We start from the raw sequence: 16,407 nt of genomic DNA on the forward strand, positions 1-16,407 counted from the left end.
TCATTAATTCAACAGCAAACAATTCGCAATTTTGAAAGTTTATAAAGATTATGCAGTTATTATTTAAGATTTGCTGCCATTTTGAAATGGCTTTGACTGTTTAGAGAAAATCAAATTAATGTTAAAAATTGCTAAGTAAATATTTACTATCAGACAAGAAATTAAGTCAAGATATAATTTTTATTTACTATTTCCAACGTTAATTTGGTAATTCACGAAAATTTCACTTAAATTTAATACACTTCAGCATTTCAATTCGAACTTGTTCACTTTATGATTATATGAAAGATTTCTGTATTTAGTTAACAAAAAGAGATTCAAATTACACACACAGACAAACCATATATGCTATTCGATATTTATTAAAGCAAATTTATACACTTTCGATAGCACTTTTCAAATTTTATTAACAATAACTCATACATATACCGGCCTTCAAAATAACACAGGATGATCAAAGAAGGGGGGAAAAAACATATACATTGCAGAAAAAGCTCAATAAGAAATAGTTATCTTTTTTATACAATAATTTTCTTTGAAGGCATCGGCCACAAAAATATCAAACATCACCCACGAGAGCGATTCAGTCAATAATGACTCAAGACTGAATCGCTTCCAAGTTTCATAGTATATAATTTAACGAATCATGCAGCAAGGGAAATAGTGGGGAAAAATCACACTTAAAAATATCGCGCTGGATACATCGTTTATCCAGATATTTATTTCACATATATCACCACAACACTGAGCACAATGTAGTTTTTTTTTTTTTTTTTTCATTTTTTGTAGTTTTCAGTAATACTTTTTTTTTTCTCTGAAAAAGTTTTAAATCACATTCATGGTTAAAATATGACGAAAGGCATGTACTTTATCTTCCGATATAACGAGAAGATTAGGAGACAAAGATATTCGTTAAAAAGAGGTTTGAAGCCGGGAAAAGTAAAGTTGCGTTCCAAAATATTTCGTTCGAGCTGTATAAACTTGGATATGAAACACAGAGAATAGATTTAGTATATCTTGGTTTTTGATGGCGACTGCAAGTTGATCTGCAGAGGCAGAGAGTCAGTAATTAATTACTCAACACATTCACACAAACCGCACGCACACACATCACAGTTCAATGTGGAATTCACATGTTAGCTCAATGTTCTTTTTTTTTATTTTTAAATATGTACAGACAACAATGAAGTTGATTGTTTCGACATCTGATTAAAAAACAGAAATCAAACGTTCGCAGAAAATCGAAAGCTCTGGTTCAATATGAAGCGTTCCATTGATAGAAAAGCTCTTTTTTCACGTCAGTTTCGAAAACAAAATAAAATCATTCTAATCACAAAATTGCAGTTTATTTATTATTTTTATTTAACTAATAAGTTAGAGACGCCGGCAGTGCAGATGCACCGCAACCTGTCCTTCTGTCCAGGTTAGGCAGGCTATCAGTTAGTTCGTTGTCCGGAGAGCTAGCTGACGGACTCATCCGGACTTGTGTGTCCATGAAACTGCTTGATGACCGTTCCGAGTCAGTCGGACTCTGTATACCACAGTAAGCAACTCGACAAGGTGTCCCCACTACTGGGGGACCCATGTTCAAGACTGCGGCCAGGGAGCTGAGAAGTGGTCTTGGGGGTCCTTCCAGGGGCTCCAGTGTCTCGTAGTGGGGTTCTTGTTGCTGCTGTTCATGTTTAAGGTGGTAAGGGGAATGGCTATTCTGGTGATAGCAGCAGAGGGTTCTGTTGTCATGGTGGTCTGGCAGACGCCACTGGTGGTGGGCAGGCTCGGACGGTCGCAGCAAATATTGCAGTGGGTGTTCTTCACAACTCCTGCGTCCAAAGCGACGATCTGCAAGGAACAGATTAACAAAATGGTCACAATTTTTGACAACTTACCCATCTAAAACAATTTATGGCAATATGAATTAAAAAAAACATTAGCATCAAATTAAAACTCGTATTTATATCTACGCTTCCTGATTAAACCGGTTCCTAGGACGAAATATTGGATGTATATACTTGGGGTAACATAGTAGATACAATTTTTAATTATTTGTCTATAGATTTTGATGTCGAGCTGGATTCAGACCCACAATATATTAACGGGTGATCCAACTGATTTTTTTTTCTTTTACATAGACTGGAATTTTACTATAACGATTTGTTTGCACTTGCTATTCTACTGTTACATAGACTGAAATATTATTAGAACGATTTTTTCGCACTTGCTGTTCTGCTTTTACATAGACTGAAACTTTGTTTTAAAGCCTAGATGCAAATAATGAAAAGATGCTTTCACTTTTCTGCCACTTTGCAGATTCGCCGTGGCTTTACTTCAATAGATAATCTTTGCCTTATAGTATTTAAATCAATAACATTTTTGTTTTATAATTAACACTTACACATGGCATACCACTTACGTGCGCACGTTTAAAGCAAATCTTCCTACACAAATCAAATTACCATTATTTATTTTTTGATAAATTAACAATAATTAACTTCAAAGGTTTAAAAATTGTAGAGTTAAAGAGAATTAGTAATGTGGGCAACCAAGTTGTTTTAATATTATATACCGTTAATGAAGTGTATCTGAACAATTTGTTCGAAAAGCCATAACAGAAGATAAACACAGAAATGCAACTCTCCTTTGATCACAAACTTAAATAGAGATCTTAAAAGAGCGCATTTTAAATTGATGGAAGTGCATTTTAAAGCAAGCTAAAATAATGAATGTCCGTGTACTCAAAGAAATGCAGCAACGCCCATCTTCAATAGCATCCTATTTTAAAAGCTAAGTTTAACTCTTTTAAAATAAATATCTTGTACTTAAAGAGTAAATTCTGAAAAATAATCTCCTGTACCGATGGGTGGCAAAATGTCACGGCATATAGTCATTAATCAAGGGGGCGTTAACTAAAGGCGTGTCATGGGCGTGGATAAGGAGACAGGGAAGACGTCATCATGGATCATTAAGTTTAAATCAAAATACTTACCATGTTATTCTTATTTATCAAAATACCAGACTGATCAAACATGAAGTAATTTTTTTCCTATTGTTTTAATTTTCATTGTTTATGAGAAGCGTCAGATTAATTTAAAAAAGTTGATAATATAACATATGTGTAATTTAATACAAGAAAATACGTTTAAAGTAACGAGAGATTAATTTGTAGACAAATATTTTCGTTTCATTTTAGAAGTAAAAATGCAGCGATTTAAATAGCAACGAAAAAAATACCTCAACTTTTTTTAAGCCTTATTGTACGAAGTTCTATTTGTCTTTAATTTAGGAAAATAAAAAACCCATAATTCCAGTGTCTTACAACTTAAAGCAAAGCTATGATTTTAAATAATAAATCCCTTCTTGCCGTGAAGAATTATCTAGACTATAGAAAGGTAAAATAACTGAAATATTTTTAAAATTATTTAAGTATTTGAAAAATCGCCAATTTTGCAACATTTCGTCCCCTAGCCAAAAATTATCAAAATCAATGCCAAATTCTCGTGTTTTTTTTTTTTTTTTTTTTGCCAATTTTTATGAGTAAGTTTTTAATATTAAAAAATTAGAAACGTTTTTCATTTTCTCAAAACTGCCGCATTTTCAGAGTTTCCATAGAGGGCGCTGATTTGACCCACCTGTTATGAGTAACTGTTGCAAAATCACAACAGTCGAGAAAATAGCATTATTATCAAAAAGTTATCATTTCATGCGACGAAACAGCCTTCGAAAAATAGCCTTACAAGTTGCAGTATGCAATTCGAATATAATTGAAAAATACTTGTTTTTTGAATTCGGTAAGTTTTCGTTTATGAAAGGGCTGTTTAATTGCTTTTCCTTTCAAGTTACAAGCCGAATAATGGCATAAGAAATAAATTAAAAATCTTAAAGTCAGCAAATATAATTTGAATTTGTACATATATCTTTAGCAAAAAAAAGACTGACCAGTCACAGCGAAATGTCTAATATAAAGTTTGTCTATATTATTTATTGAAATCAAATCTATTTTTTAAGCTCGCTTTAAAACATCAAATGAGTTACAAAAGTTGCTTTTTGTAATCAAATTGCTTATTAAAATCCATTTAAATGCGTCCAAAATTCTGTCTATAATTATTTATTTTTTTTGTATTCGAGATTTTAAATCTGTTTTAGAGCATCAACAAATTTGTCATAAACGCTGTTAATTGTAATCTAGTTTCATGTTCGAATCCGTTCTAATGCATCAAAATGTTTTCCTCAAAAGCTTACAAGTTTAAATCCATTTCAATGCACCATAAAGTTAGACCAGAACTGTTTTACTGTAATGAAATTTAACATTTTGAATGCAGCAACTATAGCAAGCAAACTTGGTGTTGAGATCCAAATATAGTACATACGGCACGCGCTTCTATTATGCATTTGATCACCAAATCTAAATTAACACATTAGTTAAAATGTTGAGACAAAAACTTGGCGTAGAAAAAGAAATTATTTTATTTAAAAAATTGACTAAAACCGCCAAATCAAGCCAAGTACCAAGTTTAACAATTTCCCTAATGAACTCAATTCCCTTTTCCGATCTTTTATAAAAGTGATAAGAGTAATTTATATTAAAACTGTCACCACCCTTCAGAGAGGTAAATGAAGCCATAAAGTGCACATTTTGTCGCCAACCTTTTGACTAGAGGCCATTCCTTCGTAATTTAAATGTTGTAAAAACAACAACCAAGTGGCATTTTAATTGTGAAAATTTTCCAATGACTATGACATTATTGAAACATGAACTCGCGAAATGTCGGTGAGAGTAATTTCCGGCCCCCGGGCCATTACTTTTATGCACCCTTAAAATATCGGATTCGAACTTTTATGGCAGGTGGTGCCAGGAAATTGAGCGAGTCCCATCATTGCCAGGTATTGGTTCTCTTCGACGCATTAAAAGAACGGTGACTCATTAAATGTGACTACTTTCATTGATTGGTTTTGTGCCTTTTCCTCAAAATCACTAAGCCTTTTTTTTTTTGCTTCACGCCAAAAAGACGTAAACTAATTCGAATTAGAACATTTATGATGCTGACTTGCTGGTTTCGTTACTTTTTTCTACGTCATTATACGGCAGAACTGCAGTTTGAAGGTAAGATATAAAGAAAATCCTTTAACTTAATTTAGATTTATTATTTGGACCAATCTTAAATTTAGTAAAAATCCAACTTCTTGAGTTATTTGATATTAAATAATTTATTGGGAAATAAGTAAAATAAATACGGCTGGAATTAATTTTAAAACAAATTAAATATTCAGAATAAAATTAATAGTTGGAAACGATAAAATTTCAAACATTTCCTGCCGAGTTTAGATCGAAACCTTTATTCTCTGAGAAAGAATTTTAGAAATTCTGAATTATTACAATACATATTTAGAGGTTTAAATAAATTATCATTTTCCTGAACATATAGGCTATACAAATAAATATAATACTAAAAAATAAGATTAAAAAATAATATTTAATAATAAAAATTAAGATTTCAATGCATTTTTTTGTATACGAGCAAAAACTATGAATCATTTTTAGATTTATGATAAAAGTAATGATCTTATAGTACTAAGGAGTAATTTTTAAAAATTTTCAGTAGTTTTCTTGTATTTTCAATAAACAATAACCTAGAGTTACACATTTAATTACTCACTATCATTCACTTCTCTAACTTTAATAATGTTCATGATATTATCTTATTACATAACAGTCTATGATAAAAACATATTAAATTCTATATTAAATTAATAAACATACCTACAATAGATACTAAAACACTTTCCAATACCATACTCAAGTACAAGAACTACTTAAATTAACTATAAAAATGCGATGGATGGGTAACGAGATCGCGGCCACTTTGGCTAAAGCTGGTGCTTGCGTGGCCTCTGTGTTGTCAAACACAAAAACAAGACCACTTGGAATGTTCCCCCAAAGCACCCATGGTATCAGTATTCTCGACCTGAAGGCTCCCTGGCCCAAGGTTTTAATAGACAGGAACAAATTATTCTTGCCCGCTTTCGAAGTGGTCACCTTAAATCAATGAAATTTTCGGAAGGATCCAAGAACTTTGAAATTTGTAACAACTGTTCTTCAGAGCAGGCTTCGCCTCACCAAGCAGGATTTTGTAGATGATCCATGTACGGTGTTTTTTTGAGGGACTGTCACTTATACATGGACCTGGTCTAGCACTGCTGGCCAATGGGGGCGTGCAACAACAACAACATAAAAATGCGATGATTATTATCATTATATGATACTATCGGGTGTAATAAAAATTATTTAAATATTACTCATCTTTTCGTATAATTGTTTCGTATATTAAATGAAAAATGTTAGTCACCTCAACAATACGCCAAAGGCACTTCAGGGAAGAAAAAAAATCTCAACAATTTTACGGGAGGGGAAAAAAACGGCATTAAAAAAAATTGATTGATTGCAGTGGGGGTGTCGATTCGCCCCGGAAAATAGCTGCATATCTTTTTTTTCCCCCAAAAAACTCAACATGATGGCTGTGTTGAGTTCATATCCGTGTTTATATGCACTTGGAAGAGTGGACTTTAGCAGTGTTCCGGCCAATAAGTAACAATGCATCCTAGGGGGACGATAGAATTGTTTAATGAGTCCTGAATATCGGCAGTTGACTATCGACAATACGATTAGATCACCAGAAGAGAAGATCTCTTTTAATGGACTGGTGTCAATGGACTCTTTGGGGGGACAACAGGGTGATTATGAGGAGGGGGAGGAAAAGTTTCAGATAAGGGGGTGGTATCAATGTCACTTATATACCAAGATTTGGACACGTGATTTGGGCTATTAAATGATACGCTCGGGGACTGTACTGGTGTTTAGTGTTGAATTAGATCCTTCAAATACACTTATGGTTATGTGTTTAATGCATGAATATACGTTCATTGCATAAAGCACTATTTCGTAATTGCATAACGCATTATTACTAATCTTACGGTCAGAATATATTGATGAATGTAAGCAAAGAGAGTCTAAGTTCACTAGACAGCAAAATCTTGATTGACATTTAAATTCTCTTTCTTCAGCATTTATTCATATACTTTTTTTTTTTTTTTACCATTTCTGATATTCTGAATTTGATTGTATGAAATTATTCTACGCTTTTCAAGGTAATGTGCTTTTTAAACTAGATATTAAGACACCCAAAGATGACATAACCTTAAATTGCAATTGTTTTTAATGAAGCAAGATTGATATCATATTTAAAATATATTTCTAAATATTTTTAAATCTTTTTTAAATGAGTCATGACCACGAATTACGATTTTACATAATGAATATATCATAGATTTTATAAAAATTAGATTTAATACAACTTTAAATACAAATATCATAGATTTTTTTCTAGTCTATTATTCGAATGTACGAAACAAATTTATTTAGGTTCATGAAATTAATATACACGGATTTACTAATGCAATATTTTTATATTCATTAATTATAGAATATTTTTTTTTTATTTACAATTTACAGAATCAGAAAAGTATCTTCAATATAATTTAAATACTTCTTCAATATAATTTAAACGAAATCGGAAAACAATTTTGTTCGGATAGTTTAAAAATTGCATATTAAAAAAAGTTTTTTTTTAAAAAAAAACACTCCTTCTTTCTAAACACTATTTTATTAATTGATTTTTTGCAATTGATTTTTTGATTTTGTATTACATTTATTACGGAAATTTTTAACTACAGTGTCTCCTAAAAAAAAATCTTATGTTCTACTTTATTAGGAATGACCTTATATTACATTTGTTTTGCATGGAATAGGAGACTACTTAAAATCAAAAACTGTTATAAAATCAGTAGATCAACAACTAAATCTGTGTTGATCTTACCGGCACCTTATCAAAATCACGAAACTGTACAAAGTTTTTCAAACCTTTAAATTCTAATATTAAAAAAGTTATGTCTTAATCAAAAAATCTAAATTGCGAATACTTTCACTGAATATCGATCTAATACTGACTATCTAATACTTTCACTGAGCATCGGTTGAGAACCACCGATCTAAAAGACAAAATTAAGTTTATTAATCCAGTTGAGCCTTACAATTAAACTAGAAATGGCGAAAATTAGGTTTATTAAACCAGAAATGGGAAAATTAGGTTTATAAATCCAGTTGAGATTTGCAATTAAACCAGAAATGGGAAAATTAGGTTTATTAATCCAGTTGAGACTTACAATTAAACCAGAAATGGGTATCAGGAAATATGAAATACGCTCTATGACATAATCCCTCAGATGGCCCTGAAAATGCACATCTCTGAACGTCCCTAACGATCCGAAGAACTATTCCAAGATTGCAGTGCAGGAGAACCGTCTGTACAGGATTTCCGTTTGATAGGAAGTACGAGGAAGTTGTTACTCAGGGAAAGTGATCATGTCACCCTTTAGTCCTCCCAGCCTCCCCTTTTCTTCTGCCTCGAAATTTCTTCCATCAGTCACTCACCATCTTTTCAACTTCAACACCAAACCATCCCTCGGCAAAAGACAGAATTTTAGAACCACACTTATGACGGTCAGGATGGCAATCTTTTCCACCAGCTATCGATTGTCCGGGTTGAAGTTGATGGGTAGAGACAAATATCTCGCAGCCGGAAGTTGAAATGTCCGGTTGCCGATGGCAGGAAGAGGGTCATAGATTTGAATATTCCATCGAATATGAGAAAGGACAGATTGATATTGCCGTTGCTTGGTGAGAAATCTCGGCTATCTATCACTTTAACTGGAGAGTGATGTAAAATATGGAATGCATGTTCATAAAAATGTTCAAATCTGAATTGGCCTGTTAGTGATCTTAAAATCAAAAATTAGGAGAATTAGTTGCTGTTTTATTACTGAGAAATAAAATTAAGGGGAGTGGGCCATTTCCCTGATGATTTTTAATTTTTTTAATCAAAAAAGTGCCATAAAACGATTTTTAAAAAAAACCAGAATATAACGTGCATCATAAAATGGGATCGAAACTATAGATCTTTGGATCATGGTATTCAGTGAATCTAGTTCAAGGTTTCTTTGTTTTAACATTGATCTTGTGATTAGATTGGTTATTTGCATAACAATAGCTGCCTGAATCGACAATCACTTAAAATTTTAACTTGAAGCAACGGCCTGTTTTTCCACCCCTTACCTAATTTTTCCAATTTTAAAACCATTTCACAAAGTGTTACATTGACGCATATTAAAATAAATTTCAAACTCTTCAAGACAAAATTTGACCGGATGGTAAGAAATTAGGGAGCTGGCTTATTCTTGATTTCGAATCTGGGCGATAATTGTGTGGTTAAAATAACCAATTATTCCCTAAAATTAAAAAGCCCTTTCTAAATATTTTCAAGAGAAAACAGCCTCGGAAGAAATCGATTTCTTCCAAACCAAGTGGAAGACTTTTAAAAAAATATCAAGCATTAAAACAGTTTTTTAAGCCAGTGAAAATAATAGTTAATTATCAAGCTATTTGATGTATCATTTTAAATTAAGTAAAAAAAAAGGAATGAAAAAAAAAATTTTTTTTTAAAGATATTCATCGTATTAGATCATATTCATACCTTTGATGTTTTACATAAAGTATTGCACAACTTAGTTCTATAATTACATACAGAATTTATCAAATATTGTAGATAAATAATATTGTACTGTACTACAAATCGCACTCTGATTTACATAATCAAATGATGCAATATATAATACGCTAAAGGTATTTATATATAAATATTTTTAATACACATTTAATTTTTACTTACTTAATCATAAAATATAAATTTAAATCATAATTTATAAAATAAACCTAAGAATTTTTATTCACCAATTATCAAATTTCATTTCCAAATTAATGATTATAAAATTTTAAAAAATATCACAAATCGATTAACCAAATTTAATTTAATAATTGTATTGAAAATCATGAAAACATTCGTGAACATTTTAAAACTGCAGTTTTTTTCCATTGAGTATTTTTATTAAAACTAGTATGCTTTCAAATATAAATGTTATAGCACATTTCAGTAGTTTTGCAGTATTCTGCTTAAAATTTAGTAGTATTATAACTTTAAGGATTACAAATTAGCTCATAATTTATTGGTAAATAAGAGTCCGCTTTAATTAAGAGAAAAATAATTAAAAACAAAATTACTTTTCCAAAATTTAAAAAAAATATACACGTAATAAAAAAATTTTGTTGAAAAAAAATATTAAGATTTTTTTAATTATTATTTAAAGTTTGCACGAAACTAAAATATATTATCTGGAGAAAAAAAAAATTTCTGGAAAAAATTAAATGAAAAAAAATTATTTAAAATTTTATTTGTCTAAAGTTCGAACTATTCAGTAAATATTACTTCATTCAAAAATATGTAGAATGAAATAAAAGTCGATACGTTTCAAGTGCTCAAAAATAGAGGCCAATTTTCAAGATTTGAGTGACATGAATGAGAAGATACTAAAGTGATTTTAAATATAAAGGTGAGAAACAAAAGTAAGAAAACTGCAGCAGCCAAGAGTGAAACAAAAATAAATATGACAAAACAGAACAAAAAAAATCACGGTAGTCCAGAAGGGCAAATCAGGATAAAATGCATTTCCAAGCGCTATGGAGAAGAACTAATGTCGTTAATAAGCGAATCAACATCGACATCAATGAAACAAGACTCCTTGGCATCAAGATGAGCTGATGTGATTGAAGCGGAAATAATCAGCTTTTTCTCTCCTCATTCAAGTCTTGAGAATGTGTGCCTACTTTTAAGAGCTTGAAACATGTCAAATTTTCTGCATATTCTTGAAGCCAATGACGTTTTTTAATCAAGCAATACTGTTTGTCTAAGATAGGTACTCTGACCGCCACTAAGTCTGCGGCAGTCTGGTGCTATGGAAACAAGAAGAGGGCAATTTAGGGAGGGTAGCTTCGATGAAGAGGTTTCTTTTTCTCTCGCCGAAACCAGTCCTAAAGAGGAACCCCGCACCCCCACTTAAAATAATCATACCTCGTTACCATAGTCACCGCCACAGCTCCAGACGAATGTCTGGCAGAGTACCTATCTTAGACAATGGTTCAGTTTCTATGAATTATTTACGTAACAGTCATTAAATAGTTATCGTTAAACAACTATAATTAGTAATTTTTAGTTTTACTTCCATTTTTTTCCAATTTCTCACGTTTTTTTTTTCCTACTTACTCCCAGTGTCCTGAAAAAAATAGTTTTCCTCAAGAGAAAATGTCAACCCTACCTTAAATACAATTACAAAAAGCAAACATTAGCAAGGAATACGAGGACGGATCACACTGAATTTGGTTTTTTTGGACAAGCACAAGCAGTAACAATTTTTAAATATATATCTTTAGTTATTAAGCAAGGATGGGCGATGGGGTGTTTGTTAATGGAATTGGAGATGGGCGTAAGACGAGAGGGAGTGGGTGGATGAGGGATCACATTGAACTTACCGAGCGTGGCACAGCGATGGGTAGGGGTTTCTCCTGGCTCCAGGAAATTCCATCTCAGGGGTGGACACTGAAAGGACACAAACAGTCACTTTCGGCATCCGCCAGAAATGACAAGAATAGAACATTTAATAAGACAACTGCCATTTCACCACATTGCAGAATGATATTGTGCAGCATTATAAATATTGTTACTCAATATCGTGCTGATATTTTTTACAATATTATAATTGTTTTCTGATCTCCCATCCACACCAACACCCAAGACTTAACATAAAACACATGACTTAAACATTAAAATCTACAAATACTACATAAAAAAATTACAATCTCAGTTTTTCCCTTTAATTTTAGAATAAGTTCGGCGGACTAAAAGGAGCTTAATTGGATACGGCTATCTTAGAAAAGTAAAGCATTACACATTGTAGGTCAGGGGGGTCATGGAGATTAAAGCTCTTTAATTTCGCGGTCAAAGCCATGATTGTGGCAATATAGTCAGCACTGCGTATAAGCCGTGTTTACTTCCCAGACAAACTTTTACTCATCGATTTAAATCTGGGTGGGCAATCAATCATAGTTCGTTGTAAAAAACTTGAAACAAAAGTTAACATGACATAAAAGTTAACATGTGTCTATTTTGTTAACATATTGACAAAGTAGAAAAGATATTTAAGACTGTTCTTTGAAGGCTCCTTTATCATATGCAATAATATTTGATAACGTAAAATGTATTTTAATTGGGAGCTCATAACATGTATTAATAACTGTTAGGATAAACTTAAGTAGCGCCATCTATGTTCACAAAGGTGAGAAGATATGATTTAAAAAAACACTTTATTATTATTTTAATGAAAAAGAGTCTGACATCTGAATTTTTAATGTTTGAAAAGGTTCTCCACTACTACTGCAGTGTTACATTTTTTATTCCTATAACATTTTTTTCCCTATAATAATAACTCAGAAACAAAGAAAATTAAATAATGGAAGATTTAAATTAAAAATATACTTAACAAACAAAAAATACTATACATGCATTGATCTCATATGCACAATAGAGCTTATTGTTTATTGAAAAATGAAAAAAAAGGTTATTTAAATCTCATCAAATTATATTTATAAAAATTTGTTTAAAAAGAAAATAACGCATTATAGCGAGTCAAAATTCTGCCACAAGTTCATAAAACACGAGCTTTTATTAGCTTGATATACATGGAGGGGAAAATTAAATCGTTTTCAGTTCATTTTCATCTTTCAGTAAACTCATTCAATTAATTTTTCAAAAACATCCAAACAAAAGAATAACAATCATCCAGGCACTTGGAAAGGTTTCAAAGCGGGGGAAAACAGTAAAAAGTTAAAAAAACAAAGCAACATAATAAGCAACAGGGACAAAGGGTTTTCATTAAATAGCTTGAAAGGGTGACAAAGACAAAAGAAATCTCAGTTTACTTTATTAAAAAATATATTAATTACTTTAACACCTCTACAATAAACGCCCACAGATAATACTTACATTAGAATGAAATTTATTAAAAAAAATATTTCTAAACACCCGGGTTTCAATTTCGATTGTAATGTTTAGCATTAGTAGAATTAATTCATTTTCAGGTTACATATTTGCCCCACCCTCTTTGTTGTCCTATTCCTAAGATAAGATCCTCTATTTAATTAGAAAAGACAAAGATTCTTTTTATTTGAGTTTGAATTCGAAAAGAGAATGAATGCAATTTAAGAAAAGGAAAATAACTGCAAAGCAAAGCATTTTCATCGTTATGATATTTAGCACGTTAAAATGCCCAGATTTTTCATAAATCAAATGAATTTAATTTTACTAATAGCAAACAAATAACTTATTTAAAATTTATACACATATTAGCTTAGCTCCTGTTATTGAGCAAGAGTACAATGGCATATTTATGGTTATACTCAATACTGCAATATATTTTTTAGATAAAAATATGAAGTATTTAGTTCAGATATGGACAATACCTGGATTTAGCAAAGATTCCATAACCTTTGGCAAATTTTTATAAATTGGAGTCTGAGATCTCTTTGTTTGTAAAACTTTATAATAATTACACAATTATCAAGTATCTAGAAACTGAATTTGAATTCGTATCAAAAAGACTTGTTTTTAAGGATTATTTAGTGTCTGAACTTTAACTAAATAAACTATGTTTATGTATTACTATTGAGTGCTGTTATATTCCAGAAATGCAATCAAGAATTTTTTTCAACAAATTAGAGCTTTTAATACAGTAAAAACAATTGAGAAACGATAGCAAAAAAAGATTACTATGCATTCATTGTTCCTCAAATAAAGTTTTTGTTGTTAAGGAGATGCTTTTCGAAAAATAACAGCAACAGAGAATTGTTGATACATCGAATAAAAAAAGATCGAAATTTAAAATAGTGACACTTAAAAATTATTCTTAATTTCTACATAACCTTCCGAGAGGGGATTTTTTATTAATAATCAAAATAGTTAATTGATACTGAAATTAATGTCACATATAAAAAATAAAATCAACAAAGGAAATTTTTGCAATCAACTTAAGAAAAATGATCTTTTAAAGGGATTTTATAATTGCCATTCCAAATAATAATGAAAATAACCCACATTTGTTATACAAATATAAAAAAATACCAATTTCTTTTTAATACCAGCATCTCACAATGATTGTTGGTTTATTTAAGTACGAACAATCAATAAGTTGCAATGTCTAGTAATGGAAACTATGATGCATCGCGCATTAAAATTTGATCAATGCTTGATAATTTAATTCATATCACCAATTTCTAATACTAGTTGCATGAAATTATAAAACTGCACACAAACTGATAAAAATTTCACAACATATCAATAATCAGAAAAAGTTAAAATGTCAGGAAACTTAAAATCACAAGGAGATAAAGAAAAAAAGATGGTAAGAGTATAACAAGAAAATATATTGTATATCATGATGCTGTAGTAAAATTCTCTATCCAGGAATATTACATTTAATGTTTTTATTTATTTAATTAATTAAAATTGCAAATGAAGCACGGATTTTCGAACTAACCTACTGACCAAATTAATGTAATTAAAATGGTTTATTGCGAAGTAATTTCCGAATTTTTTTATTAAAATAATGTTTTCATCAACTTATTTTAAAAAAATTTTTGAATTAGCATTTAACTAAACTAAAGTTTTAAAAATTGATAAATGACCTGATTTTCAAGGGGACTTAACATCGTCAATTTTGTTCATAACTAGGGCAATTTTTAAAGCTATACTTATACCTTGTACGATATTTACTTGTACAAGATATCCATATTTTTTCAGGCAAATGATTAGTAAATCGATCATATTATTTGTTTCCTCCAAAATATAAAAATAAATATTTAATGCCCATTAAAAACATGTAAGCCAATCTTTAAATATTAAGCTACTTTATTCCTTATTTACATATAGCAGCAAAAACTAAACTTTTATCTGAACAGATCGTACAAAAACTGTTCCAGCTATTATTCCAAACTGGCCATTTAATCTTCGAAAATTAAGCTGATTTTGTATCTGAACAATATAGTTTGCAATATTCAATTGCTCGGCAAAAAGGACCTGAAACGAATAGCACGAGCAAACATATGGATAGATATAGGGCAAAATTTACTACTGGCCACTTTTAAACGATAAAAAAACCTTTATCTTAATAATGCTAGGCATTTTTTTAAATATGGTAAAACATTATAAAGTTTATTTCTTAAATGAAGAAAAAATTAAGTACCTAGTATGAATAGTCTTTTTAAAACTATTATAAAGTATTTTTAACACAATGTCATTTTCGAAAAAAAAGTGGCAATGGGGTGGCGACTGACAGGCAACATTTTACTCGCCATTTGTTAGATTTTAGTCGCGAGGTGGCCGATGGCGATCGTTAATATTGGTCCTACAAATCAGAGCCCCGTAAATAATGTCTCAAATTTGAAAAATAGCATCGATGACAGTAGTTAAGTGAGGAAATTAATAACTGTTAATAGCCCAAAATAAGTACCAGAAATAAAAGATGTCAGAAAAAAAGTCAGCTATCGAAGTTAATGATAGAGCAACATCGCGTTATAAGCGTTAGGGGGGAGGGGGATAGCCGTACCTGGATAAAGCGTCTGCGTAGGATTATTGATATGTGGATTTGACAGTGGATTACTGACATTGTGCGGGCAACTGCCCGGAGGACTGTAGAGGCTTCTTCTGCGAGGTGGCTCCTTCAAACACGAACACAACCAGTCTGGTCCTGGAGGCTCATCAGTGCTCTGGACCTGAAACAATTGAAGGAAATGGTAAATTAGCTATAGTATAAGCTATAGAATAAGGTTTATGTCTAATGTTATGGACGTGAAAAAATATTGACAAGAGAAAGTGTTAAATGAGCAATATTAAATAATCTATGTCAGTTGATTATACTCCTGTGAAGCAAGAAAGTAACTTCAATGCAGAATTATATTGAAGAAAATTTGAGCAGAAGAGTTTAGATTTTAACATAAATGATGTAATTCTTTTATTGTACATATGAGCTTTTAGTAAATTTGCCATTTTTTAAGAATTATCTTTTTCAAAAATCTAGTTGAGTATAGTTTTAAGCAAAATGAATTAAACTTAGATTATTTTGTACAAGATGGGTTGAAATAAAAACTAATGCGAATTTAAGGTAACTCAACAATAGCCATCTTTTATTCCATACCCAATGCTAATTTTTGGCACAATTGTCTCAGATAGAAACGTGCTCTTTTTCTATTGGACGAAGGAAAATGAAATCTTGTTATACAAAGGTTTACCTTTCGAAAAAATTATTCATATTTGAAATAAAAAATTACAATTAAAAAAAATTACAAGAAATACTGCAAGTAATTTTTGGAAAGATAAAGCCCACACAGTCAAAATTTAGTTTAAACCACGCAACACA

General features: G+C 30.8%; 1 protein-coding gene across 6 annotated transcripts in view; it reads right to left on the reverse strand.

The window, feature by feature from the left end:
* Positions 1–344: 344 nt before the first annotated feature.
* Positions 345–16,407, reverse strand: part of LOC107451346 (latrophilin Cirl) — a 266,378-nt gene continuing 250,315 nt past the window's right edge. For 2 of the 6 annotated variants that reach the window (XM_087157479.1, XM_087157481.1), the window contains exons 18-20: positions 15,656–15,763; positions 11,471–11,537; positions 345–1,839 (exon numbers count right to left, since the gene is read on the reverse strand). In XM_087157479.1, coding sequence (XP_087013605.1) covers positions 1,367–1,839; positions 11,471–11,537; positions 15,656–15,763 — 648 coding nt within the window. In that variant the 3' untranslated portion in view covers positions 345–1,366. Of the gene's footprint in view, positions 1,840–11,470; positions 11,538–15,597; positions 15,764–16,407 lie in introns of all 6 variants that reach the window. The other 4 variants (XM_087157480.1, XM_087157482.1, XM_087157484.1 and 1 more) reach the window with 3 other exon arrangements.

The sequence above is a fragment of the Parasteatoda tepidariorum genome, chromosome 2 (assembly GCF_982258835.1).
Source record: "Parasteatoda tepidariorum strain Cologne lab strain chromosome 2, Ptep-v5.0, whole genome shotgun sequence".
Classification (NCBI taxonomy): domain Eukaryota; kingdom Metazoa; phylum Arthropoda; class Arachnida; order Araneae; family Theridiidae; genus Parasteatoda; species Parasteatoda tepidariorum.